Source organism: Apus apus, chromosome 7 (genome assembly GCF_020740795.1).
Source record: "Apus apus isolate bApuApu2 chromosome 7, bApuApu2.pri.cur, whole genome shotgun sequence".
NCBI lineage: Eukaryota > Metazoa > Chordata > Aves > Apodiformes > Apodidae > Apus > Apus apus.
In genome coordinates this window covers 1,541,377-1,568,416 of record NC_067288.1, presented here as the reverse complement: position 1 = coordinate 1,568,416, position 27,040 = coordinate 1,541,377, and the positions used below count along the sequence as shown (strand labels likewise).

General features: G+C 41.2%; 1 protein-coding gene across 1 annotated transcript in view; it reads left to right on the top strand.

Annotated features, from left to right (window-relative positions):
* HMCN1 (hemicentin 1) overlaps positions 1-27,040 on the top strand; it is a 189,408-nt gene that overhangs the window by 84,996 nt on the left and 77,372 nt on the right. Inside the window, exons 19-38 of the mRNA XM_051625140.1 lie at positions 1,160-1,304; positions 2,772-2,884; positions 3,943-4,102; positions 4,987-5,161; positions 7,484-7,611; positions 9,527-9,799; positions 10,868-10,963; positions 11,372-11,566; positions 12,608-12,738; positions 13,412-13,559; positions 14,045-14,171; positions 15,069-15,223; positions 17,486-17,764; positions 18,306-18,587; positions 19,641-19,749; positions 20,301-20,470; positions 20,706-20,860; positions 21,644-21,767; positions 23,092-23,193; positions 25,356-25,532. Of these exons, the coding sequence (XP_051481100.1) occupies positions 1,160-1,304; positions 2,772-2,884; positions 3,943-4,102; positions 4,987-5,161; positions 7,484-7,611; positions 9,527-9,799; positions 10,868-10,963; positions 11,372-11,566; positions 12,608-12,738; positions 13,412-13,559; positions 14,045-14,171; positions 15,069-15,223; positions 17,486-17,764; positions 18,306-18,587; positions 19,641-19,749; positions 20,301-20,470; positions 20,706-20,860; positions 21,644-21,767; positions 23,092-23,193; positions 25,356-25,532 (3,244 nt within the window). The remainder of the gene's footprint in view (positions 1-1,159; positions 1,305-2,771; positions 2,885-3,942; positions 4,103-4,986; positions 5,162-7,483; positions 7,612-9,526; positions 9,800-10,867; positions 10,964-11,371; positions 11,567-12,607; positions 12,739-13,411; positions 13,560-14,044; positions 14,172-15,068; positions 15,224-17,485; positions 17,765-18,305; positions 18,588-19,640; positions 19,750-20,300; positions 20,471-20,705; positions 20,861-21,643; positions 21,768-23,091; positions 23,194-25,355; positions 25,533-27,040) is intronic.

Sequence of the window (27,040 nt, the reverse complement as noted above, 5' to 3'; positions counted from 1 at the left end):
GTCATAAATGTCAGAATCCCTGTACCATCTACTCCTTTCCTACTGGTGCTCTGCTCAGAGCATGAAAGAGTGTGTTTTCTTTCCCCCTTCAGAGTTTACCATTGCTAATTTGTGACTCCTGCAGACAGGAGGCTGGTGTGGACATCATGCCTGGGTTAGATTGTCTGGGTGAAGTTCATTTCTTTACTAGGAGCCAAATTACTGACTTGAACATCCCTACGAAGCTCTGCTTTTTGTCTTGCTAGTTTCTTCCTAAAGTCCTTTCTGTAATTAGCTGTAATTAAAAAGTTATAGCAGTTTTTAAAATGTATTATCACCAAGCAGAACCCTGGCACTACTCGATCCTTTGCTTGCTAGAGTTTTCTGCTCAGTTTCTCAGTTGCTGGGAATCATGGGACTTTTCTGCAGCCCACCACACAAGCGCAAGTAGCACAGGCTGTAACTTCTGTGAGAAATACTGGCAAGATCCTCCTTGTTGAGTTGCTAATTCCTCTGTGTAGTAGTGCTAGTTTCCTGTAATTGTAAGCTTGTGGCAAAAGCAACGCTCCAAGGAAGGCCTTGGTCTAAGTTCTATTTAGAGAAGAATGCAGCTTGTTCTGAGCACAGCGTGACTGGAACAGTTGTGCATTCTGACAGCCTGACTTAAGGCAAGTCTGTGTTGCTGAGCTCACTGATTCTTTTTGTTGGTGTTGCTACTGTAGGGTGCCTTACTTCTAAAACATCACTCTTGTGAAAGCTACAACTTTTCTTACCTTTCACAATGGCACACTTCAGAGCTGCTCTACTTGGTGGATAAGGCAAGTTAGAAGGTCATTATGATTATATTGGGTTACTGGAATAAGCAATTAAAAATGCAGTGAAGTAGTTCAGCTAAGTTTGGGTTTGCTTCAGTGCAGGACTATAAGCACAAGTGGCATTTGGAAGGTACAGTGGCAGAGCAGGGCTGTGTCGTGGATCCTAATCTCGCTCCAGCAGTAAATACGAGGAGCTACAAAATCTCTTACTTAAAATTAGCTTCTTATGAAAGAGGGAAGGTAAAAACTCTCCAAGAATATAGAGTTTTAAGAATGTGAAATTGTCAAGCAAGGCTGTGCTGCGTTGCAAAGCAAGTATCATCCTCAAGTATGTTCTTCACGGACCCGTTCCACCGCTCTTCCAGCTGGTCCCCAACCCCTACCTGAACGTCCGCGGTGACGGGAGCCTGCACCTCGAGAGGGTTCGGCTGCAGGATGGGGGTGACTACACCTGCATGGCAAGTAACGTGGCTGGGACAAGCAACAAGACTACTACTGTCAATGTGTATGGTAAGGAAGGCTGGCATGTTGCCTTTGTGCATTTCCTACTAGCAGCAGCTCTGCCCGGAGCCTGTTGGTTGCAGTTGTACTGGCTTCTCAGAGTTCCGCTTCTGTAGCGATGGTGCTTCGTGAAGTAACGCGGTGGAAAAGTGGATCCACTGTGCAGGAAAGAACTGAGCCATTGAGACTGCCTTTAAAATAAAATGAAAAGAGCACCATGTTGTGATCATAAAAGATCCTGATTTTCAACATCTTAAAAAAGGTTGGGCTGTGCAGTCATGTTGCACTAACAAAACAGATGCAACTGGAAGTTTGCTGGAAAACCATGAAAAGCACTGTCTTGAGTTTACTAACTGATAAATGGAAACACAAGTCATTGGAGAATTAGAAATAAAGTTAATTGTGAGTCTGGCAAAATGTCTTCACCACACCCATTGCTCTGTCTTTAATTAAAACATACCAAAAACGACACTGTCAGCAATACAAAGTGTTAGCATTGTGGTAACCCATTTGTATTTCAGCTGAAGACACTTGGATTAACTCTGTGGGATCACAGCCACTTGATGATTTACTGCCTGAAATTTTCTCATGTTACATTAGTCATGGGAGATATATTTTAAGCTTCACTGAAGATACAGGAACATCCTTTTATGTTAAGAATAGCTATTATTTTGTAATACAGGCAAGTACATGGTGTCTAATAAGGACTTGCATGTTAACACTAGTCTTTGAAATATTTCAGTACTTGAGAACAGAAAGGAATATATTTGTATGTTTTTAGAAGGATCTGCTTTTTGGTATTGTTGCCTTACATCTGATAATTTTTTTCTGTTCTTAATTCAAAACCAGCTCAGTTAAGTAGAGGAACTGGGGTTCTTGTTATCTTTTGCTGTTGATTTTGTGAAGTGATCAAATATTTTTGTGTTTGTCTAACAGTCAGTCCCTGCAGAAACCATCACTGCAGTTAGCAGAACGTTGTAGCATTTATAACAAAGATTAAATAAGCTTGGAGTGTGATCAGTTCATCACTCTTATATCTGCTCTGTTCAAAATGGAAATTGATTGAGATCCAAAAGTGCAGAGCCCATTTTCATGAAAGGTGCTGTGTAAGTTGAATTATGTACAATATCGTTTTGGGAAGCTTGGCCTAAAATGTCATGGAAGGATATTGTAACCGAGACTTTAAGTGATTGCAACCAGCTCATTGAAATACCTGTAGGTAGCTTAGAACTCTGTGTACCTGATGCAATGGTCGACCCGTGGCTGACATGCTTTGTCATGAGCAGGTGTTTATTCTGTCACGAGCCCTTGCAGAGCAGAGGGGAAGCTCATTGGTAGGATGCAGTAAGGAGGCTGAAGATTCCCAAGCCCTGCTGCCTATATGAAGTAGTAATTGAATAGAAGGATTTTATTGTAACGGTTGTGCTGTTTGAAATCTGACTTCTGCATGTGTTTAATATTTGTCTTTGGTTTTAGTTCTGCCTGTTATTCAGCATGGACAGCAGATATTCAGCACCATTGAAGGAATCCCAGTAACATTACCATGCAAAGCAAGTGGAGTTCCTAAGCCATCTATTGTCTGGTCCAAGGTAATTTCTTACCTTTGAGCAGTTCATGATGAAAGATTAATTGAACACATCATTTAGTTGTCATAAAAGCTGCATGCAAGAATTGCCACCAAAAGCCTCAGGTGTGAGAGACCTGGAAGTCTGGATTGTATCTTTTGTTTCTTAGAGCAGTGCTTTCTGGCCATAGTCCTGCTGTAGATCAGTGTTCTGTTCTTTGGAAGGGCTTTGGTTATGGCTGTATTGTTTTCCTTTGAACATCTTAGAAATTGTTCATTTTCCTGTTAGGAGTCAATACTTTCAGAATAGGCAAGCTGCCACAGGTTGAAAGTTCACTTTCATTTTGGAATCTTACATTCAGGTGACTCTTTTTTCCCTCCAGGAAAGTGTGTCTAGTAATGGCATTCTGAGTGGGGTTAACCATCTGTCGCTTTTCAGTCATGTCCTTGACAAGGTGTTTTGACTTCAGAAATCAGTGTCAAGTTTAACTCGGTTGAAATCTTAATTTCTTTTTTAATTGGGGTCTCTAAAAAGTAGCAAGTTTTCTGCAAGAGAATCCCTGTGCTTCTGCTGTTCTTACTGCTTAGACAGTGAAACTCAAGGAGTGTGAAAAGTTAGTTTATTTGTATGGATGGAATTTTGGGGCCAGGCTTCTTAATTCAAAATATTTTGTCCATCTCAGCCATAAACAATAGAAGTAGTACTGTAATGTAAATTAAAACAGTGCTCAGTTTAGTCAGACTGCCTGCAAATTGCTTGCTCTACAGAACTGCATGAAAGAGCTTGGAGCATATTGCACAATGAAAAATTGCACAGTGAAAAATCTGACCCAGAGTTATATTAAAAATACAGTGGTTTTCATATGAATGGGTCACAGCAATGGGGTAAGCTAAGGGAGATGCTACAGGAACTGACATTTAAAAATTCTTTTCATAGTTTTTTCATTTGTTTGTTTCATTAGATTTAATTCTATCTCTGTAAGCTTTAGCTTACATTGAATGGAATGATAGTAATTTGTTTTATTTTAGAAGATTCAGGCACTGTGGACTCTTTTTTTTTTTTTTTTTAATTTCTTTCCACAGAAAGGAGAAGTGATTCTTCCCAGCAATGTGAAATTTTCAGCAGGGTCTGATGGAAGTCTGTATGTAGTTTCACCAGGAGGTGAAGAGACTGGGGAATATGTGTGCACTGCAACAAATGCTGCTGGTTATGCTACACGGAAAGTCCAGCTGACTGTCTATGGTAGGTAGCAGCTACAGTCACATCCAGCTGACTGTCTATGGTAGGTAGCAGCTACAGTCACATCCAGCTGACTGTCTATGGTAGGTAGCAGCTACAGTCACATCCAGGGTTGTGGTCTGTCTTCCCCATTGACTTCTAATTGAGACTACACAACCCACTCAGGTGGATTGTAAATTAGGATACTCACTATGCAAACAGGATTTAAACTAATCTTTTCATAGTGCTTTTGACTTTGCCCTAGCTCACTAGATCCACATCCCAGGCAGTATTACAAATGGCTGATACTGAAAGGCCTATCCTTCAGCCACTCTAATTCTCTTAAAACCTCCTGATACCTGTTTTTCTTGGCTTCTTGGACTAGGATCTTGGGCTTATCCTTATTTCATATACAGATAGGAAGTATTTGTATACAAATAGTTTTCTGTTGGTAGGAAAATGAAGATTCCTTAATTCCATCATTCCTAAAGTTTCCTACTGTCTCCCATTATTGTCAAAAAATTGATGTAGGTGGCTCCTTTCTTTGCAAAGGTTTTATAGCTTGTAGTGTAACATAGTTCAGTTGTTGGTTGTGAATTCCCTGTGCAATGCTGAGCTCACACGTGCATGAACTGCACGTACCTGTTGTAATCCAGCTTTGTGGGCAGCTAGTGCAGGCTTGCTGGTATTTGTGGGGTTGCATGAGGGCATCAGCCAGTGCCTGAGCTACAGGCACTGCTCATCAGCAATACAGTGATGTGTATCTACTGCAGACATGTCCTTAGAACTGGGATTGTAGTGTTATGTACCTGATAATAGAAGATATGTTTAAACAAGTAAAATTGCATGGTGTTACTTTTGTGCAAATACATATTCATTGCAGCTTCTTGACATGTTCCATGTTATAGTGAAACCCAGAGTATCCAGGCCTGGAGACCAGCAAGGAAATGCATATGATAAACCCATAGAGATCTCAGTAATTGCAGGGGAAGATGTCACACTTCCATGTGAAGTAAAGAGCTTGCCACCCCCCATAATTACCTGGGCCAAAGAAATGCAGCTCATATCTCCATTCTCTCCAAGGTAACTATGTTTGATGAAAGCAAAAGAAAAGTGAAATTACGACTAAGCTTTCAAGATTTTGGAAGGGTATGTGATTCTAATTGCCACAGGATCAATTAAAAGGTATTAAGCTGTCCTGCATGTGGACTCTGTTTTACTAGGTCTTGGAACTCCTCTTTCCCAACCTAAGCTTGTGTCTCTTCCCAAAGGATACCAAGACCATGCATTGTTGTGCAGCTTCCATTCCAGTGCGTGTTTATGCCTTGACAAAAGAGATCCTGTTCTATTTGTACTGCAGGGGTGCCCAGGGACCCACATAAACTGTGTCTGATTAGAAATGTTTTAAAACTGTTTTGCTTTTCTTAAGCACTTCATATTTATGCTCAGGGGAGCATTGTCTATGATTCATGTGAAGTCTGGGCTGCCAGTAGAGTACAGATGATGATAAATGATTGGGAATGCTCAGAAGGGCTGGTTGCTCTCAGTGTTTTGGATCCAAAAACTGTCCAGATATTTTTGAACATGTGAAAACGTAGCTAACTGCTCATAAAAATGTTGACAGCCTTACAGAATGAAGAGTCAGGGACTGTCTTGTATATAGCATGGGCCACAAATCTGATGTTCTTCCTTATTATTTCAGTATGGGACAAAATGAAAGAGGAAACAAGTAGGTGATGATTCTCTGTGTGTTCCCAGGGAAGCACCAGGTACTGTCACAGGCTGTGCTGGTGCTTTCTAGTCTTCAGGGTACCTCCAGAGGGGTAAAGGCTACAGCTGTATCCATGAACCAGGAAACAGTCATGCTGGCCAGATGCACACTGTAGTGATTGCTCTGCCTGTAGTCTAGAGCCCCTCAGTGATCCAAGTGGAAGGAATCAGCCACTGTCTGAGCTGAGTTAAGGAACTGCACACCCCAGAAGGTGAACCTCTTTCCCCTGTGGCCAGATCTGCAACTCAGAGACATTCCAGCCTGCAGCCAAGAGCTGCTGGGCCAGCCTGTTTGGTGAAGGAGGCTTGTGCACAGAGAGGTGATGGGTTGTCGGTCATCTGCGCTTGAGATTTTCTGCCCTGTCCTGTGAGCACATTGCACACACTAACAGATCTGCATTTTTGGTGCCTTACTTGTCCTCATTTTACCTCAAGAGACACTGATAAATTAGGCTACTTGCTCAGGGTTGTTGTGGAGAGATCCAAATTGTCCAGAGTAGCTGAAGTCCAGCTCAGCCTATTCCATAAAATTGTTTACAGATGTCAGCAAAAGTTAAAGAATTAGTCCAAACAAAATTGTTTGAGACCACCCAGAGATGATGTTAGAAATGTGACCAGTAAACAAAAGAGTGAAATCAGAATTGAAGAAACTTTTATCAGGAAGCAAATGTAATTAGTGGACAAAATAATGGAAGATAAGTTGCCCCAGCAATCTATCTTTTGGGGTTATTAAAAATAAATAAATAAAAAAAGTTTGGAAAGATATGGGCAGCAGAGGGAGAAATAGAATACCAGACAGATTTGGGTGGCCCAGAGGAAAAGCACTTCACTTTCTTTCCATTAATCTGCCCAGGCCATTGCAATCCCAAAACACTCCATTTGTTCCCATATGATAACTGTCTGCATTAGAGCACGCCAGAGACAGGCAGACAGACGATACCACCAGTTCCCACCAACTTGGTCTAAATTCTGTATGTGACCTTGAGGCCTAGATTTGAGTTCCTTTCTGTCAATTCTTAGCTGTAGTTTTCTTCCCTCCTCATTTTTCCCCCTATCTCTCTTGCTTTTAATTTCTGCATCAGAAGAGTTGGGCTTAGCTGGCCAGTGTATCTTTTAATGTTACCAACCTGCGACCTGAGCTGCAGTACAGATCAATACTATGTAGTTAAATATTTAGTGGTGAATAATAGTGACAGTTTCTGTAAACATCAGAACTGGTGAACTCTTCAGAAACTCCCCTTCTATCTTTAGCAATCATAACACCTCTCCTGTGAGGATGAAATACTACCAAAAGTTGTGTAACTTTCTGACCCCGATGACCAGACTGAGCAAAAATTTGTGATGGGAGGTTGAAGAGCTCCATTTCACTGCCTGATTTTTTTTTTTTTTTTCATTTCTAGAACCAAGACAAATTTTAATATGTCCTGTAAGTACATAGAACCAAGTTCTGCAATTTGGATCTCCTATTTTAGATATTTCCTGTGTTTTGAATGCAGTGGTTCAGTACAGCCCAGCACAGTGTGCCCTGTGAATTGGTGTTATTTTAGCTCATAGCAATCATGAGCAATGTCTAAGTAGAGGTCATTCACTTCTCAATACATGTTTGTACAGTGTATCTGTTTCTTATTTTTCCAGACACACTTTCCTACCCTCAGGGTCAATGAAGATCAGTGAGACACAAGTTTCAGACAGTGGAATGTATATCTGTGTAGCCACAAATATTGCTGGGAATGTGACTCAGTCAGTGAAGCTAAGTGTACATGGTAAGTTTTAACTTAAAAGGATAATCATCCACAGGTTTCCACATGGAATTTAGCATCATAGAGAGCTTTTCAAATATTTTTCCTTATGTACATTAAATGCTATAGATCTATATTCTTTCAAGTCTTCTTATCTTCATATGTAAATTGGTATTGATTATGTGAAAAAGGAAATATTGCATACATGTGCACATATATGTATACACACACCCCCTCCCCTTCCTTTCATCTTCCTTTGATTCATGGAAGAATTACAGCACAGTGTGACCTTTTACTCTTCTTCAGTCAGCCAGAGGACTTTTTAGGAACTGGAAACTTTTGTTCTAACGCACTCAGATGTTCTTGGTGCCAGAGGTTTATCAGGAGGAAGTTTGCAAACAGTGGCTGAGAATAGTTAGCTGAAAGAGATGTCAAGTTCATTGCATCACAGAATAGTTTGGGCTGGAAGGGACCTTTAAAGCTCATCTAGTCCAACACCCATGCAGTGAGCAGGGCTACCTTCACCTAGATCAGGTTACTCAGTGCCCCATCTGACCAAGTTCTACCAACTTGTTGGGAATTACATATCCCAACTGTTCTAGTAGTGACTGCCAAAGCTTTCTTGCAGGCCTGCTGAGGTGGCAGTGGAATCAGTGTTCAGCTGTGTCACCTGTGGATAGGCTCCTGGTTTTGCAAACAGCTGTGTGCATGGATGTTCTGTTGTACCCACCTTTGCAAACTGATGCCTTAACCCATTTTGCTGTACTTCTCTGGCCAAAGCAGTGCCCTGTGCTCATGCCCACCTGCTCCCTGGCCGTACAGGTGTCTACTTGCTCAAGTTAGGACCCATGTCCCCTGTCTGCCTTACCATACATCATCTCACTCCCTTGTCTCTCCTGCTTCCCCATTCTGGGCCCCCAGCCACAGTCTCTTACCCACTTACACAATGTCAGGTGTTCTTAGCTCTCTCATTTATTCCTCCTTGCCTGTGTCAGACAAACACAGGTTGTGGCACATGTGCCCTAGCACTGGCAGGAGGTACAGAGGAGAGGGTGTGCAGGAGCCATGGCCTGGCACAGCCCAGACGAGGCTGATCAGTTGTAATTGTGGGTCTACAGATAGTTCTCCTGTGATTCATGTGGAGTTTGGAAGTGCTGCTGCCAATGCCCACTGCCAGGACATGTCTTGGAAGTGGATCACATACCATGAATGTCCGGGATTGCCCCCAGCAGCTCTGAAGCATTCAGGCTATGTTAATTCAATGACAGTGGCTGTAACAGACTGGTTCTGTGTGTAGAGAAGTCTGGTATCGGGGCATATCTTTGTTTATCTGTAACTGTACATTAACAGAGTCTGGAAAAATGGTGCTTGTTATTCTTTCAGACATTCTTTGTAAGTTTTTTTTTTTTATTGTCAGCACTCCTTAGAAAGAAAAACACTGGCCAAAGAGTTATGTTGGATTTATATTATTCTTTGGGACCAGCAAAATCTCTTCCAGTCATATTTTATCTCCTTGTCTGAGCTTTTATTTGGAAGTATATGAAGATCAGGGATTAGAGGAAGGAAATTAAAATGTCAAAAGGAAAATATAATTAGCTTTGTCATAAAAGCTTTTGAATTGCTTTGTGTTATGAAGAGCCAGTACTCATAGCTCTTCAAATGTGCTTGTTATAGTATTATTACACTACTTTTATGGAAGTCATGCAGTAGAATTTGAAAAGTAGCTTCTTCAAATAAGTTCAGCAGTGAGGGGTTGTCCATCTTATGTGATAGAGAATGTGCAGATCTGCTTCCTTAGTTGCCCGAGTGAGGGAATTTGGTTTCAGTGAATAGAGGAGGACATTTTCTAAAATGACAAAAATGGAAAATTACTTCTTTCAACAACGAACTTGTACATAATTTTCTTCTCATTACTGTGGACTAAACTGGTCTTCCTTAGTTCCTCCAAAGATACAGCGTGGGCCTCGAGTCTTGAAAGTCCAAGCTGGGCACAGAGTCGACATCCCCTGCAGTGCCCAGGGGGTCCCTCCTCCGACAACCACCTGGTTCAAAGGCAGGAGTCCTGTGCCAATGGATGGTGGGCAGTTCATCCACAGCCTGGATGGGGCTCTCAGCATCACCAGTGTCCAGCTTCCTGATGCTGGAATCTACAAGTGTGTTGCTAGTAATGCAGTGGGCAGTGACACGTCAGAGATAACAGTACAAGTTCAAGGTATCTATCTTGGGGCTGTAATCTTGTCTCCTGTGCTGGTCAGGATCATTTCATGCCACTGCTCTCTGGTTTGTGTTTTGGAGGGCAGAGCTCTTGGCTGTTGATTGTTTCAGGATGCAGAATCCAAATCTGCTGTAGTTGTTGTGTTCTGCTGTTAATTAAGGGAAACTAGAATAGGTAAATAGTCTTTGGAGAGTTTGCAGAAAAGAAAAAGAAACACAGAAGAAATGTTGGTTTGTTGGGGTTTTTTTCATGAAAAAAACCAACTACATAAGTAGCACAAGCTACTTATGGTCTGGTTTTGTAGTAGGTAATTAAAACCTCTTTGAAATATTGTCTTCATGTGTTGAGATATCTCACATTAACAGAGACTGTCTCTGAACTTGAAAGTCTTGTTGCAGCTTTCAGTGGAATTGGAATTTTGCGTGAGCTGCAGTTGAGCTCTTCACTCACTCAGTAGGCTATTGACATGGTGATGGGGCAACAGTGGTCAGTGTGCCAATTTAAATATGTAGTGTAACACCTCAATGGATGGGTGACATACATCAATATAGTATGAGTGACTTAAACTAAGCAGGAATTATTTTTTCTTTGTAGTAACATTCTGATCCCTTTGGATTAGAGGTGCTGAGAGCCACTTGTTAAATACAACAAAGAACTGCCAGTAACTTAATTATAAATAATATTCCTTGTCTAGTCTCAGGCTGCACACAAGTTTAAAATGAGATGCAAGAACAAAGGATAGAATAATACTGGTAAGTGGTATGAGAAAAAGCAGTTCAAATAGTGTGTTTTGGATTTTGCAGAAACACTGTCTGACTTCAAAACCCATAGAGCAGGTTTTAGACAGAACCAGTTTCAGTAACACTTGAAAGCCTCTTTGTACTGCTCACTTCCTAAACTCTTGCTGAAACCAACTGCTTCTATTATACACTTTTGTCAACGTAAAGGGGGTTATTGGAATTGTGTGACTGAGAGACACTGAGAAGCATTATGTATTGCCAGACCATATTCTTACATTCAAGAGCAGTGGCCAGTAATTTTTTTGGGGATCTAATTTTCTTTTAGAGTCTCCTACAATCGAGGATCTGGACCCTCCATACAATAGTCCCTTTCAGGAAAGAGTGGCAAATCAACGGGTTGCATTTCCATGCCCAGCCAAAGGTGGGTGTCATTTCTACTGCCTACACTGACAGAAGTATATTTTCCTGGTGACCATTGAGAATAATCAAGCTTCTGTGTGTTCCTTGTTATGGGGCAATTGTACAATCTGCACACTATTTTCCATATATACTTTATGTGGAAATGTTCAAACTAACAGTGATTTAAATAACCACAGTGGGTGCCAGTTCTGTGAGAAGTCATTGTTAGCCAGCAAGGATGTTACAAAGTTCAAAACTAAGATGTTTATTGTTAATCATACTGTAATGGTATGATTTCCTCTAAGTTTAAAGCTCATGACCTCCTCATTCACTGTCCTTGCCAGCAAGACTTCCAGCAAGCAGTGGGAATTGTTTGCATCTGTTTGTTCTGAGCAAAGCATTTCTTGAAGTTTCACCTTCTTCTTGCTAGGTATTCCAAAGCCTGTCATCAAATGGCTGCGTAATGGAAGAGAGCTGACAGGTAGTGAAGCAGGAATTTCCATTCTGGAGGATGGGACACTGCTGATTATAGCTTCTGTTTCCCCTTCTGATAATGGAGAGTATATCTGTGTGGCCACCAATGAAGTTGGAAGCATAGAAAGAAAGTACAACCTGAAAGTTAATGGTAAATGATGAATACAACTATTGGGGAACTATTTTTGAAGAACATCATCTGTTTCACTGTTGGAAATTGCATGACCCAAATCTGCCCATGTGCAGTTAAACTATGAAATCTAGTCTGAGTGCTTCCATTTGTCATTCTGATACTCTCTCTATTTTTTCTATTGTTTCTGTGTCTTTTCTCTGTGACTTTATGCACAAACTATCTTTGTTTGGCTCAAAGAGCTGGGTGTGACTTACTGGTAGAGGGAAAACTTCAATGCAAATAACAAATGAAGTATTTTTTTACTGTAGAAATTAAAGATTGGGTGATAGATCTACATTTCAGATATAAGTATGAGAAGAGTCATTTATCAGAATGAGCACAGGAGAATTTTGGCTCCTGATACTCTTCTTCCTGAATCCTAGTCAGAAAACAAACTCTACAGGTGGTCTTGAGATATGTTTTGATATTTTGCTGCTTACAGAGTACTTTTATTCCACCCTTGTTCACTTCCCATGATAGTTCTGTTCTCTGAGCAGGATTTTATCCTGACTTTATTGTGAGAAAAGCAGGAATTCCATCTTGTGCCAGCAGGGCTCATCAGCAGGGTTTGAACTTTCTAATCCACCACATAAGGCTGTTCTCTTTGCCTTCATAGTGGGACAAATGACAGGCAGATGTTATTGGGAAGGACGACTCTGGAATCTGCTTCCTTTTTATGCTAAGCAAATAACATGGGATTTAAGATTAAGAATAAAGTTAAGATTAAATAAAATTAAGATTAAATAATAAGATGATTCTCTTAAGATGTTGATGGTGATAGTGTTTGAGTGAATGTCCTTGGGAGTAACTGTTATTGGGCAAGAGAAGAACCCTGTTTTTTGATAAAGAGAAGGACATAAAGAAACATGTCCAGCTCCAAAAGGCAAATGGAAGCGTTGGGGAGGGAATGAAAAGGGTCTGAAAAATTTAGATTAGAGAGGTCCTTGACTTGGGATGGAGGACGAAGTGGGAAACCACTGGTATAAAAGGCTTAGTACATGACTTTGAACTTTCTTGTAGTTCCTCCTGAGATAAGAGATCAAGAAAAGGTGACAAATACATCCGTAGTTGTCCATCACCCTGTCAGTCTCTTCTGTGAAGTATCTGGTAACCCTTTCCCAGTCATCTCCTGGTATAAAGAAGATATCCAGGTATGTTCAGGTAACCTAACTGAAGTAATGTAGCCATCATCAGCCAGTTCTGTGTTGGCTTTAGAGTGCTTGATATGAGAGCTCATTTAAAGGAAATTCATGTGCATACCTTTGTGTGTATTTAAACTGCACTGAGAACACCCACACAGAAAAACAGCTAAATATGGCTAATCCATTCATTCAGCTGTTCAGTAAGTCAAAACTGAAGTCTTAATTTTCAAGTTTCCCATAGGAATTAGCCTCAGCGATCTCCCAGAATTGTAGATGCCAGAGTCCTTGCAGAGGGGACCAGTAATGGTATTTTCTCTAGTCTTGTTGATGGAGTAATAAGAATTCTTGGAAGTTATTTGAATCCCTCTGGATTATCCTTCACTCCTCTGCTTCTACTTGTAGCTGAAAAGTGATAGTTTAAGATGAGGAGAGACCCCTTTATGCACCTTTCTGCCTGACCATTACTCATAGACAAAATAATTGTGAGGTTTTCCCACTTATGTATTTTCAGCTACAAGTCATCTTGAATAGATTGCAGAAGTTGAGGAGATTAGTGCTGTAACTGAAAGGGGAAACAGATTATCCTGAGACTAAAGCTACCATTTTCTTATAAAAATCCAGCTGTGATACTTGGCTGGTGTAACTTGGATCACATAAGGCTAATGTCTTGGGTTCTTTTAAGGTTGTGGAAAGCAGTACTCTCCAGATTTTGCACAATGGGAAGATCTTGAAGCTCCTTAAAGCTGCTACTGATGATGCTGGACAATATTCATGCAAAGCCATCAATGTAGCAGGAAGTTCTGAGAAGCTGTTCAACCTAGATGTACTAGGTTAGTTCCATGGCTTTGGTTTTCTGTTTGTTCTTTGTTTTTGTTTGTGGTTGTGGTTTTTTTTAAAGATGATGATATTTAAGAAGCCAGCACATTTCAAATAATTATAAACAGGTTCTTTCTCTCACTGCCCATTAAATATTGGCTGCCAAAGCACTTATCATGGTGGCTTCTGGATACTTAAAGTTTGCCACTCTTGCAGTAACAGACAAAATGCTGCTTTTCATTACTGGATTTTGGTCTTTGATACTTTGGTTTCTACAGCAGTCTGACTTAGGAGTTGTTTTACCTACAGTTCACTAACACAAGTGTGGCAGTGCTTGTCATGGTAAAAATGATGTTGTGATCTATCAAGGATTCCCTTTGCAGTGAAAGTGCAGTTGTTTTGAGGGAACAGGATGATCCACTCCTGCGTTTCTTCTAGGTTCATAGCATACCTTCCTACTTACATACCAGTTCTTCCTGTTATATTTGTCTTTCGAAAGTTCCACCGAGTATCATAGGTGCTGATAGCCCTGGTGAAATGGCAGTCATCCTCAACCAGGAAACCAGTCTGGAATGCAGAGCCAAAGGCTTCCCTTTTCCTGACATTCACTGGTTCAAAGATGGCAAGTAAGTGTATTGTAGCTTTTGTGATCTGTGTCTGGGTTATTCCTCCCTTAGAAGACAGAGGATGAGCTGTCCCAGCAAGCTCTGCTTTCAGCTATTCAGTGTTCAGTTGTTGTCACTGGATATGATTTGTGCTGGTGTGAGGTGGTAAGATCTTTAATCAGGGGTTTGCATCCTGCTTTTCTTTGTGAACTATGCCATTACTGACACTGCTGAGCACATCTGTCGTGTCTGAAGCAAAACAATGCTTGAACCAAGATAAAGCATATCAATGGTTAAAATACAGTTGTTTTGCTGACATGATTTTTTAATTGGTAGGCAGTACCCACCCCAAACGTTTTTCTAGGCAGTGCCTTGTGCAGTTCTGCATGTAAACATGAAAGGTTTTAAAACATTTGTAGCCTGTGTGTTTCACTTCCACATCTCATCTTCCAGGAAAGCATACGAAGAGAAGAATGCTTGGCACCTTAAATATTAGCTGAAAAATGAAATGGGCTGTAAAAGTTTTTAAATAGTGTTGGTGTTGGATAGTGTAGTTCAGTGTAGACACTGGCTGGTATTTACAGATGTGACAATTCTCTGTGGTGAACACAGACATTTTCTCATCAGCAAAGGACAGTCATGTCCTAAATAATTAGAAACAGGAACTGAGATCAGGAGTGGGACTCTGGCTCTCATGCTGACATCCTGGATGACCTGAGTCAAGTACTTCTGTGTTTGGGTTTCTCAAAAAAACTTGGAATAGTTATTTATGGCATGGTAGTTCTTCAGAAAAGTGCCAAATTGTGCTCTCTAATGGTACATTTACTGCAATTAAAGAACATCTTATTACTGTCAGTTTCAAATGATGTTGAAAGGATGGAGTCAGAGTTCTATGAAGCAAAATAATCTCTGTTCCAGGCCCCTGTTTTTGGGGGATCCCAATGTTGAGCTTCTGGACAGAGGTCAAGTTCTACACATCAGGAGCGCTCGAAGGGTTGACAAAGGTCGTTACCAATGCAGTGCCACCAATGCTGCTGGCAAACAAGTGAAGGAGGTCAAGGTGATCATCCATGGTAAGTCTGCAGGAGGCCTGATCCTAGGAGGTTCTTTGATTTTACTGATAAGATTTCTTTTCTGAATGGAGATACTTGAACAAATATAAATCAAGGCTCTGATCCTGCAAAATGTGTGTCAACATAATCAAATATGCATCTGTTCACAAAGTGAACTTTTTGAGCATTTACATGCTTTTATGTGCTTTTTTTATAAATTTCTAATTGGTGAAAGAAAAAAAATCTTGAAGGGCCTTCTCACATTTTGTTACTCTTTAATTTTGACTAATGTATTTAATTATCACATGGACTTCATTATTTTCATCTTAGAATAAAATTAATTTGAAGATTTTTTAATTTGAATACGCTCCTAGTCTTATTTTCCCTAACCTACTGCTGGGAGTAAATTCAGCCAGGAATAAGTTAAAAGTTAGTGTAAAGTTATAAAGTAAAGTGCAAAACCAGTAAGAATCAGTCCTAAATAGTCTTTGAAAAAGAATGTTCTAGATGATCTTCAGGTAGTGTGGTATGTCATCTTGCTTCAAGTGGTGTAAACTGGGGTCATTCATAGCAAGGGAAGAAGCCCTGCCCTGAAGTAACAGCACTATTATTCTTGTGAAATTTACAGCACATTGAGTATCCTTTTTGTGTTTTTACAAGCAGTGGAGTCTTAGCAAATACATGGAGAGCAGACAATTCTTGTGATTAACGTAGATAAGTTGAATGTAAATTAGGTCATGATCAGTTGGGAGAAAAAGATGGAAGAGATTGATGGAAGAAGGAAAAAGTAGCTTTTGAAGGAAGACTTCAAAGGAGACAAGAAGAAGAGGTTTTCAATTTTGCAGACAAAGAATCAGTAGAGATCGGGGGGAACAAGTGTGGAAGGGCAGGTGAGCCCTTCCATGAGCCTTAAGCTGGTGAGTCCTCATTTGCTATGGATTTGCTTCTGAAGACTGTGTGTCTTTCTTTCTGATAACTGAATTTATAATACATTATTTCCCTCATCTGGGACATCTCTGGAACATGGAGCAACCACATGCACAGGTATATGCCTGTACAGCAGTCAGTGAAATCTCTTTCCACTGGGGAAAAAGAAAACACTGTGAGGACTCAGAATTGATGGTGGCTTTTTGATATTAGGGGAATAAAAAAATAAAATCCTCCCAGATGAGCAGACCTTACTTCAGGTTCTTCAGAACAGAGAGGAGAATTTGTGATAGTAGAATGGAATATCTCTAGTTACACATATCTTATTAATCCTGGCTGGATGAATGGAAGCCCACAGAGTCAGTGAGGAACCTAGGTGTGAATTCCTGCTAATTTTTGATTTAGCTCTTTATCCCCACTTTTGGCATTGAGATTTTCTCAAAACAGCATGTTAAGAGTGTTCTCCATCTCTGTGGGTACAAGCATTTGCTGGTAGAGAAACACATTCACCTTTGAACTAGGTGTGTTTCAGCTTATTTTATAGGTTTCTATGATTCTTACACAAATTAATTAGGAAATGTTTCATCATGGCTTGCTGATCTGAAAGACTCATCTCATAGATGTAGGTCCATTCACTGACACTTTGCTTAGTGTTTCTGTGGTGGCATTTTAAATAAACACTGTGAAAGTCAGGGGAAGTCTAGGAGTGTTTTTTGCAACAGAGGAGTTAATGTGTTTGCCAGATGTCTGGTACTTTCAGCAGTCATAAATTTAGTTGTTGCCAGTTGCACTGTGTTTTTATTACTTCTACAGAGATTTACTAACTCTTTATATTGGCTGATTTACATGAGAGCTTGTTTGCTAGAAAAAATAAATCTGAATGCTGCAGCCTAGCAAGCAAGGGAAATTATTATGGGCCAAAAGTTTCAAAAATAGGAGCATAAAGCTGGACTGTTAAGCTCGTATTTAGTCTCAAAGTAAGTGACTTCATCCTCAGAAGTTTGGAGTACTGAGCAGTTTGCCCTCCAGTCATAGAGGCTATTGGATATATGTGGTATTGTTGTTCCTCACTGGGAGGATTCACCTCCCAAGGTGTGCAGGGATTGTCTTTCCCTGCCCCTCAGAGACAGGGCAGAGGCAGAGCCGTGTCCCAGTGCACGGCAGGATGCATGGGGGCCCAGCTGTCCCCACTCAGCTTGTGTTTGAGCCTAGAGAGCAAAATGTTTCCAGGTACCTCTGGAAGTCTGACTAAGCTAAAATTTTTTATTCTTACAGCATTCTAATGTTTAATTTGTTTAAATCTACACAGACACGTATACTAAGGCTTTAATTCTGTTGTTTTATCTTTTGAAATAGTCCCTCCTAGTATTAAAGGAGGCAATATTACCACAGAGGTGTCGGTGCTTCTTCACAATCTTATCAAATTGGAGTGTGAGACCAAGGGAACCCCTGTTCCTACCATTACGTGGTACAAGGATGGACGCCCCATTATTTCCAGCCCCCAGGCTCAGTATGTGGACAGAGGGCAATTCCTGCAGATCCCCCGGGCCCAAGTGTCAGATTCTGCAAAGTTTACCTGCCGTGTGACCAGTGCTGCTGGAGCTGCTGAAAAAACGTATGATGTGAATGTCTATGGTAAGGGAGAGCTGATTGAACTTGGTTGTTCACTGTCTTACAGGAGGTGTGTTTCAAAAGAGTTTCTGCCTTGGTTACATCAGCAGCCTTTGCAGTGTTTAAAGGATGGTCTGAATTAGCAGGGCCACGTAGAAGCAGCTTTACAACCTCTGCTTGATGTTGCTCTCCAAAAGCTCACAACTTTTCGACACCTTGCTTTGCTGAAGTATCAAAACTATGTCTTCTCTGTGTATCTGTTCTCTTTTGTGTATGTATCTGCTGAACAAATACCTGCTTTAAGGCCTTCAGATTTGGTTCTTCCATCTCAGAGCCCTGCAGAGCCTCTCTGTTATACAGCTGGTCACTGTTGAACTACATGATTTGCCTGCTCTGTTTCCCCTTTGTCTTGACTTGCCCCAGCAGCAAATTTGCACGTGGAATTGTGCGTGACGTGACGGTGTGTTAGAGCCAAAGAGAGTGGGGAGGAACTAACCCATTTGCTCTTAATACATTTTCTAGCTACAGAATGAATCACTTGCAGTATGTTGTTTCCTTTCTCTAGTTCCTCCTGTAATTGAGGGTGATGCTGACACAGCCCAGAACAGGCAGGTAGTTGCTGGCAATTCACTGACATTGGAGTGCAAAGCTGCTGGTAACCCTCCACCTCTCCTTACCTGGCTAAAAGATGGTGTGCCTGTGAAAGCAAGTGACAACCTGCACATTGTGTCTGGTGGGAAGAAGCTGGAGATCCTGAATGCTGTTGAGGCTGACCAGGGCCAGTATTTGTGTGTGGCCACAAGCATAGCTGGAGAACAAGAAATCAAATATGAAGTTGAAATCTTAGGTGAGTGAGCAAGCAGAGCTACTGATTTACCAGGTTTCCATAGCCCTTGTGTTTTTGTCAGTGTCATTATATGAAAGATCAGTTAGTCAAGCTGCACACTTAATTAAGCTTGGGCACTGCACACTTTTTCTGTCCACACTTACAGGACAGCTTGAAAACTCTTACTTTCAGTTCTTGAAGAGTTTTTGTGCATGTGGTAGGTAAATATTATTCTCAGGAACCTTTAAAATTCTTCTAACTTGCCTTTCTGGAAGAAAATCATAGATAGGAAAAGAATCCATTAAAAAAATACCACTGAGTAGTTGCCTCTGGGGTAAGAACACCTCTTTCTGAATTGGAGCTCTGTTGTGCAGACTTTGAACCTTTCATGAAGATGATATTGTCTTCTTTTTCCATTGAATCCTTTATCACAGTCTGAATCTCAGCAGCCCATTCTGAGTCTCACTAGGTAAATGAATTATACAGGCTTTAATCACTTTCTCCTGACATGGAAGGGTTTCTTTAAGAATTTTAAAGTCTTAATTTTTAGGTTTTGAACTGCTTGCTTGAATAACACTGCCTATTGTTGCATGCAGATGTAGAGCATCCATCCTTCTGTTCCAGGTGTATCTCACTGGTCTTGCTAGTCAGGGAAGGAACTGGGAGGAGCTGTGTAGCTTCCTCCCCAGCCCACCCACTGCCAGAAAGTGAGACAGATTGAAAAGGATCTGGAAGCAGGTCCTCTGCACTTTTGTTTTCTTCTGCTCACAGAGGGAGGCTAAAAGTCTGCTTCCTCCTCACCCCAACAACAGAATCTGGAAAAAAACAACCAACCTAGAAACAGTAAAGGAGAATGAAAAGAATAATTAAAGCCACAGAATATCATTGGGTAGATGTTTCCCTTCAAAAAAGAACAGTGATGAATTACACATCTCCGTGTGTCCCAAAGTAAAAGAGATGTCAAGATTGTTTTGTTTTGGGTTGTTTTTTTTTAAACATGACTATTTGAGATATTTTTTTTATGGTGTTTCTAATGCTCATATGTTTCCATTGATGTATTTTCCCCTCTTACAGTCCCACCATTTGTGGAAGGTGGGGATGAGCTCTTGGATTATATTGTGATTCTCCATAGCCCTTTGGAGCTGGATTGTTCAGCAACAGGGACACCCTCACCAACTATCAGGTAAGGGGATTGGTATGACAGTAGGAACAAAAAAATCTGGTTGATTTGGGTGAGCTTGGAAGCAGTCTTTGTGAGCTGCTCACATGATTCAGTGATGGTCAACACGTGGAGGACAGACTCCTGGCTCCATATAAGATGCTATCAGGCACATGCATGGCAGGATCAGAATTTTGTTTTAAAGTAGCTTGGTATGTTGTGCCAATATGCATGTCCTGGAAATTAGGATAGGTTCATTGTGCTCACAGAATTCTCATTCCCTTGCTAATGCAACTGTACATTTTTCATCTGCCACCAGTGACTGCTTTTGCTTTGGAAATTTGTCTTCCTTTGCTGGTGGCATCTGCTTTCACTCTTGTTTCCCAGCTGTCACATTTCTGACTACTTCTTTGGTGCCTGGTCCCCTGTGCTCCATCTTGGTCCGGGGTGCTCAGAAAAGCAAAACATTACCTGTCGTCTCCAGACCTTCCTAGAAACTAACAGAGTTGTGCGTATTTAGGAGTGTTGTTGATCTTACTACTATAGAGGTCTGAGTCTGTACTTCTTTTTGGTAGGTGGTTGAAAGATGGTCAACCAGTTGAAGAGGGAGCTGGACATAAGATCTTATCAAATGGACAGAAACTTCTCATCTCTCAAGCCCAAGTGTCAGACACCGGCCGCTATAAATGTGTGGCTGCAAATAAGGCAGGAGAACATGGAAAGGAATTTGATGTTACTGTGCATGGTAGGTTACTCAAGGGTGGGGGGCAGAAAGCAGCAGGCTGCCTGTATTTTAAATTGCTGGCAAGAAGGTGCTCAAATTTTCTGTAAACCTTTATTTCTATTAGTGGGTTGAAAAACTGGAGAGAAGAGTAGAAGAAATAGAAGTAGAGCTGCTCTTACCTGCGAGATACTGCTTCTGTATCTGTCAACGCGTGTGTTCACGTCATACTTTTTTTTGTCTGTGGTGCTTCTTCCAGTTCCTCCAACCATCAAATCAGCTGGGACTTCTGAGAGAGCTGTGGTGATATACAAGCCTGTGACTCTACAGTGCATAGCCAGTGGCATTCCCAGCCCTTCCATAACTTGGTTAAAAGATGGTCAACCAGTAAATACAGCCAGAGGAAATATAAGAGTAAGCACTACTCTCTTACAGGATCCAAACAATGAATGAGATTTACAATAAGTTATACATGTTAGTGCTGCTTTTCCTTTTGCTTCCCTCATGCTGTGGCATAAAGATGCTAAAGCTCCATCCTGGAGAGTGATGGGCTTGTTACCTGAATAGGATGGTATCTCAGGTTGAGTAGCAGGGTTTAGCAGCCTGAATCCCATTGGACACCTCCATATCAGGAGAGCCCATGACTGTAAATTCAGCCTCTGGCTCCTGGCATGTGTACTTCAACCTTCACAGTGTGGCTGTCTGCCAGCTGTGAGGTGGCTCTACCTCCTTGTCACTGTGAGGTGGGGTTAGCTGAGGTTTTCTATGAGCACTGCAGCACCTACCTGTACATGTCCTGTCTCACTGGAGTTCTGACTTGCAATGAACAGCCCTCCCCAGTGCTTACATGCTCCTGGGAGTCAAGCTCTTGGAACGGCTTGGATTTACTTTAGGCTGGAGTGGTTTCTGACATCTTTCAAGTGGCAGCTCTCTCTGCCTGCAGCCTACTCTCCACTTGCTTGCCTGTCCCTCTGCCATCCAGGCCTCTTTTCACCTGTACAGCTAATAATGCCCATGTCCCAGGAACATGAGAGTCTCTGAACTGCCAAGACACCTCCTGCATGAGGATTTAGCCCCAGGTTAGAAGAAAGATGAGACTGGCTGTGTTCAGCAGAAACATCTGCTTTGCCATTCCCCTTAATGGCTCTGCCTGGGATTGTTGTGTAAAGTGGTTCCCTGCTCTCTGTTTTGGTACAGCTGGAGTCTTCAGGCCGTATTCTGCAAGTTGTCAAGGCCCTGCTGGAAGATGCTGGTCGATACACTTGTGTGGCAACAAATGCTGCAGGAGAAGCCCAGCAGCACGTCCGGCTTCTTGTGCATGGTAATGATGTTTCTGTCTCCAGTTAGAAGCTCAATGTGCCTGGTTTAAGGCAGCTTTTTGACATCCGTATCCCTTTCTCTTTTAAGCTCTCTGGCATTTTTGTTGTCTCTGCACACCCACCTTTCAGTTTTCTTTCTTTGCCCCACTCAATTAGTAAGAAGTCAGGGCAAAAGTTGGCTGGCTAGGAACTCAGCCTTTCTCCTGTGGTACCAAGGACCACAGAAAGGAATGCCTTCCCAGTTAGCTCTGCTGGTCAGAGCTATCCCAAGAAGCCAAATGCCTTTAACCCACCTCTCAGAAGGGCACTCTGTGCTTCTGAACCACGATGTGATGCACCACTGCTGGCTTTGTGACCATGATCCAGGTCTTCTGGGGATAATGGCATGTCCAGCACCTTGCAATGGGGAAATTGTACACAAATTGACTTTTCTGAGAAGGAAACATTATCTTCTGAGGGGATTTTCCAGACTGTTTGTAAGGAATTCTATTTTGCAGCTATAAACAGTATAAAAGTAATCAGGGAAACTTGTGAAGCTGTTGTTTGTATGTCGATTTAATAAATTCTCTCACCATGATTTACATATATTTGCCTCAGAAGTGGTCACAATGTATTGTGCCTTCTTGATGTGACCCAGTCCTAACAAAGGATACAGGAGGTGCAGGAGTGGACACAGCTCATGATGGCTGTGATTATGGTGACTGTCAAACCAAAGTTCCAGTAACTGGAAAATGTTAAACTGAAATGAAGAGAGATTGCAGTATATCCGTGGATGAGACTCAGAAACAGAAACCACACTCATACTGTAATAATTGTGTTTTAGTTAATTCTGGTGTCAGCCCCATGCTCACAAATACCTCTTTCATTCTCCGTCTTCATGTTCAAACTGTTATTATCTGCTGGTTTTGTCATTTTGGAAATTTCTAAACTTTACTAAGGTAAAGAGTCTTACTTTGTTAAAGCCATGTACAACACTCAGTTATTTGTTACCAGGTCATGAGATGAGCTTGCCTTTACAAAAGTTACTGTTTGTTGTGCACCCACTTCTTGCCAGTCCACTTCAAGTGCCCTTTTTCCTGGGGGGGGGAAAAAAAAAGTAATACAAATAATGTTTTATTCCTGTTAGCACTACTGAGATTATATAATTAGTACTCTCATTTCAAAGACATACTTCCTTGAGAAATTCTTCAGTCCTCCAACTGTTTAGTTGAATCTTGTGCAATTCATTGCCCAAAGTTTCTCAGAGGGCAGATTACTTTGTGATTGGATCTTCTGCTAGCTGGGTGGCTAAATTAATGAAAACCTGATGCCATTGTCTTTTCCCAGAACCACCCAGTCTGGAAGATGCAGGGAAAATGTTAAATGAAACAGTGGTGGTGAATAATCCAATCCACCTCGAATGCAGAGCATCTGGGAACCCCCTGCCAGGTATGCACCATGAAGCAGATCTTTGAAAAGGTTTTCACTTTTACCTGTCATTTGAAAATAATGGATCATCTGAATGTGAAGTTAATTCTGTGGGTTTTAAGCTGGTTAGAAACTACCAAACACTGGGTATAATGGGAAATGTCAGTATGTGAACTGATGTGGAGAAAGTACTGAAGAATTCAGTAATCCCCAACATTTTAAATTAAAGGAGTGGAAAACACAGGGATAATCTACTGCCTTGCATGTACAGCAATAGACAAGGATACTTCTAGACTTCTAGACATGTAGATGTGCTGCTGAGGGACATGGTTTAGTGGTGGCCTTGGCAGTGCTGGGGTAGCAGTCGACCTTGATGATCTTACAGGTCTTTGCCAAGCAAAACAATTCTCTGATTCTGCTAAATTTCCTGTCGGCTCAGTATTTTATAGAGCAGGGCAGCCTTAGAACAATGCCTTGTGTACTGAGTTGTGCCAGTCAAGTGCTGTGGCTGGGACCTTACCTAAAGTCTGTTGAAATTATTAGGAAGATCCTTGTTTGGACTGGGCCCTTTGCCTGGAAGAATGAGTAGGTTTTCTCTGTGTGTGCAGTGCTGTCTGGGGCTTGCCCTGATGGCAAATTATAGTCATGATTTTGTGAGTTCTCCTTATATTATAAACTTTGAAAACTAGGCCATATCTGTTTTATCCTCGTGTTTTATGGAACTGTAGGGTTTTTTAAGGCAAGTTTCCCATGTAACTCATAAACAGTAAGCCAGGTGAGAGCTGAAAGGAGTTTGGCTACTGTTTAGCCTGATGGACCTTTTGAATTGTTTCTGAACTGAAAAACATGTCAAGCAGTCTGGATTTGGGTCACTTCACTGCTGGGATTCTTTCAGCACTAGGATTTTTTTTTTTTTTAGATCTTTTTTTATAGGTAATCTTTTTTGGTTTATATATCTTTTTTCCTATATGTGTTTTTTGATCCAGTCTTCTTCTGATAGGATATAAAAATACTGTGTTAATAGAAGAAATGTATATATTAATCATCATACAGCAGAACTTGGAGAATGGTGTGTAACTAATATCTAGTATAGCAATTATTCTTGTGGTGATGATAATCCCATGTTCAGAAGAAAGGAGTTATTAAATGGCAGGTTCACATCCAGGTTCACCTTCTCCACCTTAAGAAGAATTAATTCTCAGCAAAGTAGTATTTTCTGGAATCATTTATACCTGTGTAAAACAAAATTTGCAATTATTGGGGATTTGTGTAAAATGTTATGATAACAGAAGGATTTAATATCCACCTTGCACTTTTTTCTCATCAAATTACCAATTTTAGGACAAACAATTAAAATAAAGGGATTAAGATAATTTATACAATAAAACCAGGTTGTTCACCTCTTCTGCATATGATATGATACCACACACTAATGTCAAGATACAACATTACCTAAGATAAGTGATAGCAAAACTCACACTGGAGAAGAAACCTGCCTGCAGTCTTGTTCATCAGCCAGGCCAGATGACTTCCTCAATGTGTGTCTTTCACAGAAAACTTGGTGCTACAGAATTTGATTCCTTAAGTAGCAGTTTCATCTGATGGAATAGCCAAGTGATGCCAAGGAAAGCATTAGTTACACGTTCTGCTGATGGAGGGTGCCATCTTTTGGCTGAGGTGCAAAGAAGTCCTGTTGTTGGTTATCAAGTCTCTATGAAATGTCCTTTTGGAGTAATGCCAGTTTTCTGGGCTCTGTTTCCAGTTTTTCAAGCTGCCAGCTGAACCTTGATTTGGTCGCTTGCATTTTCCTTCCGTACGTGTTTCCAGGCGGTTCACTTTAATCTAGCAATATTTTGGGGTGAAAGGTGATAAAAAGATATCTGTCATATTATTGCATATTTTTAAGTAGCTGCTGTTGGCCTTGGGATGAGTAAATCCTCTCTAAGGATGTTCTGTGTGATAATTATTTCCCTTCAGCACATATTTTCATAACTGCAGGGTGATGATGGTGTCACCTCTGCTGTTGAATTCCGGGTTGTGCACAGATGTTACAGATGTCCTCACCTTCTAGTTACTTGTTATTGTTATGAATTCTGATTAATATTGATACTGGAGTATTTGCTGTCTCTGTTTGTAGTGGCAGCATTTTTGGCAGCTTTCCCATCTTCCCTTTCATTTTGCAGCCATCACCTGGTACAAAGACAACCGCCCACTTGCCGCTGCCGCAGGCGCCTCCTTCCTGCACAGGGGGCAGGTCCTGCAGATCGAGGGGGCTCAGATCTCGGACACCGGCCTCTATAGGTGTGTGGCTGTCAACACAGCAGGCACAGCTGAGTTGTTTTACAGTCTGCAGGTTCATGGTAAGGATCATAAGGCTTACAGCCCCCCCTACATGCAGCACCTTTGCTTTTCTCAAGTTTCAAGTCTGTTGAGCAGATTTATCACCACCCCATCATGCTGGAAGAGATATGGCACAGGGCAGAGGGAAGAACAGACACTCTTCTGATTTTTAGCAACGTTAGAATACATGTTTTGAACCAGGAAAACGTGGTAGGGAAGTCAATTCAAGAAAGAATAGGCAGAGGCACCAGGTTTGTGGAAAATGTATCTATGTTATCAATTCAGCAATTGGTGGGTTTTGCTATAGAGGACTTGAAGGCTCACAGTAGATAAAGACACTGATCAAATGCTTTTTCATAATCCAGGAGTTTTAAAGAAAAATGTACCGTGTCTAAGAAAATGAAGTGGAAGTGTGGGTGTCTGCAGACATGAGACACTCCAAACTGGAGCTTTTCCACTGATTTCAGCGGCTGTTGGTAGAGGCCATGATCCAAATTCTTATCTTTGATACATGCACAATGTAGCTGGTTTTCTGTGGGAGTCTTCCCTGCAAACCCATGGCTCAGATTTGGCACAGTGTCCCCAGCTGAGATGCACACAGAGTATGTAGTTCCTCCTAATGTTAATTAACAAATAATGAGTTGGGCAGTACATTTTTATGGAATTAATGACCATCATGGGAGAAACTGATGGCTCAAGACATGGTCAAAGGCAATTAACCCCACCCAGTGTTTAATTCTCAGGAAATATTTAGAGCCAAGGTTATTATTCTGGTCAAACTGAAAAATGAAAAATAGCTCCTGAGTGTATGTGTGTCTCTTGTTGGGTGGCAGAGTTTCAGTGGATACATCCAGAGTTTTCTAGGGTTTTAATACTTTATGACTTAGAAATATTTCCCCTTCTAGAACTGAATAAATGCAGCTGGAGCCAGAGCTAATTTCATCAGAGGAAGGTGAAACACCTAGCCATGAACCTACTTAATTCAGCTGGTGTGCCAGGCTTCCATGAGTGCTTTTGAGTTTACCGTGAGCAAGTTTATAATCCTGTTTACTTAGAGATTATGAGTTGGAGAAGAGGAAACTGGAGATTTTTCCCCTCTTAATGGGGGGATAAAGACTGACTACTTAACAGAGAGCAGACTCTGAAGTGTCAAGGGCACAAAGTTGTGCTCTGTTTCCTGAAAGCCTGCTCTAGCTTTCTGTGAGGTGGTTGGCATTGGGAATGAGCAACTGTATGCATCCATTACTGGTCATGTTCAACAACTTCTCTTGTTGGTGCTGTTGTGGATGGAGTAGCTGTGGTAGAAATTACCAGATTAGTTTTGCATTGAAAACAATGCCTGATACTGTGGGCTTAGCATCAGATTAGGCCTGCTGAAGGAAGCAGATTGAATGCTAGTTTAGTATATTCATATGATTTCATGATAAGAATTTTTTCCACTACTTTCTCACCACTATAACATTTTCAGGCCTTTGAGAACAATGGAACTGCATGCATGTGTGTAGGAAAAAAAGATTATGAAATCACA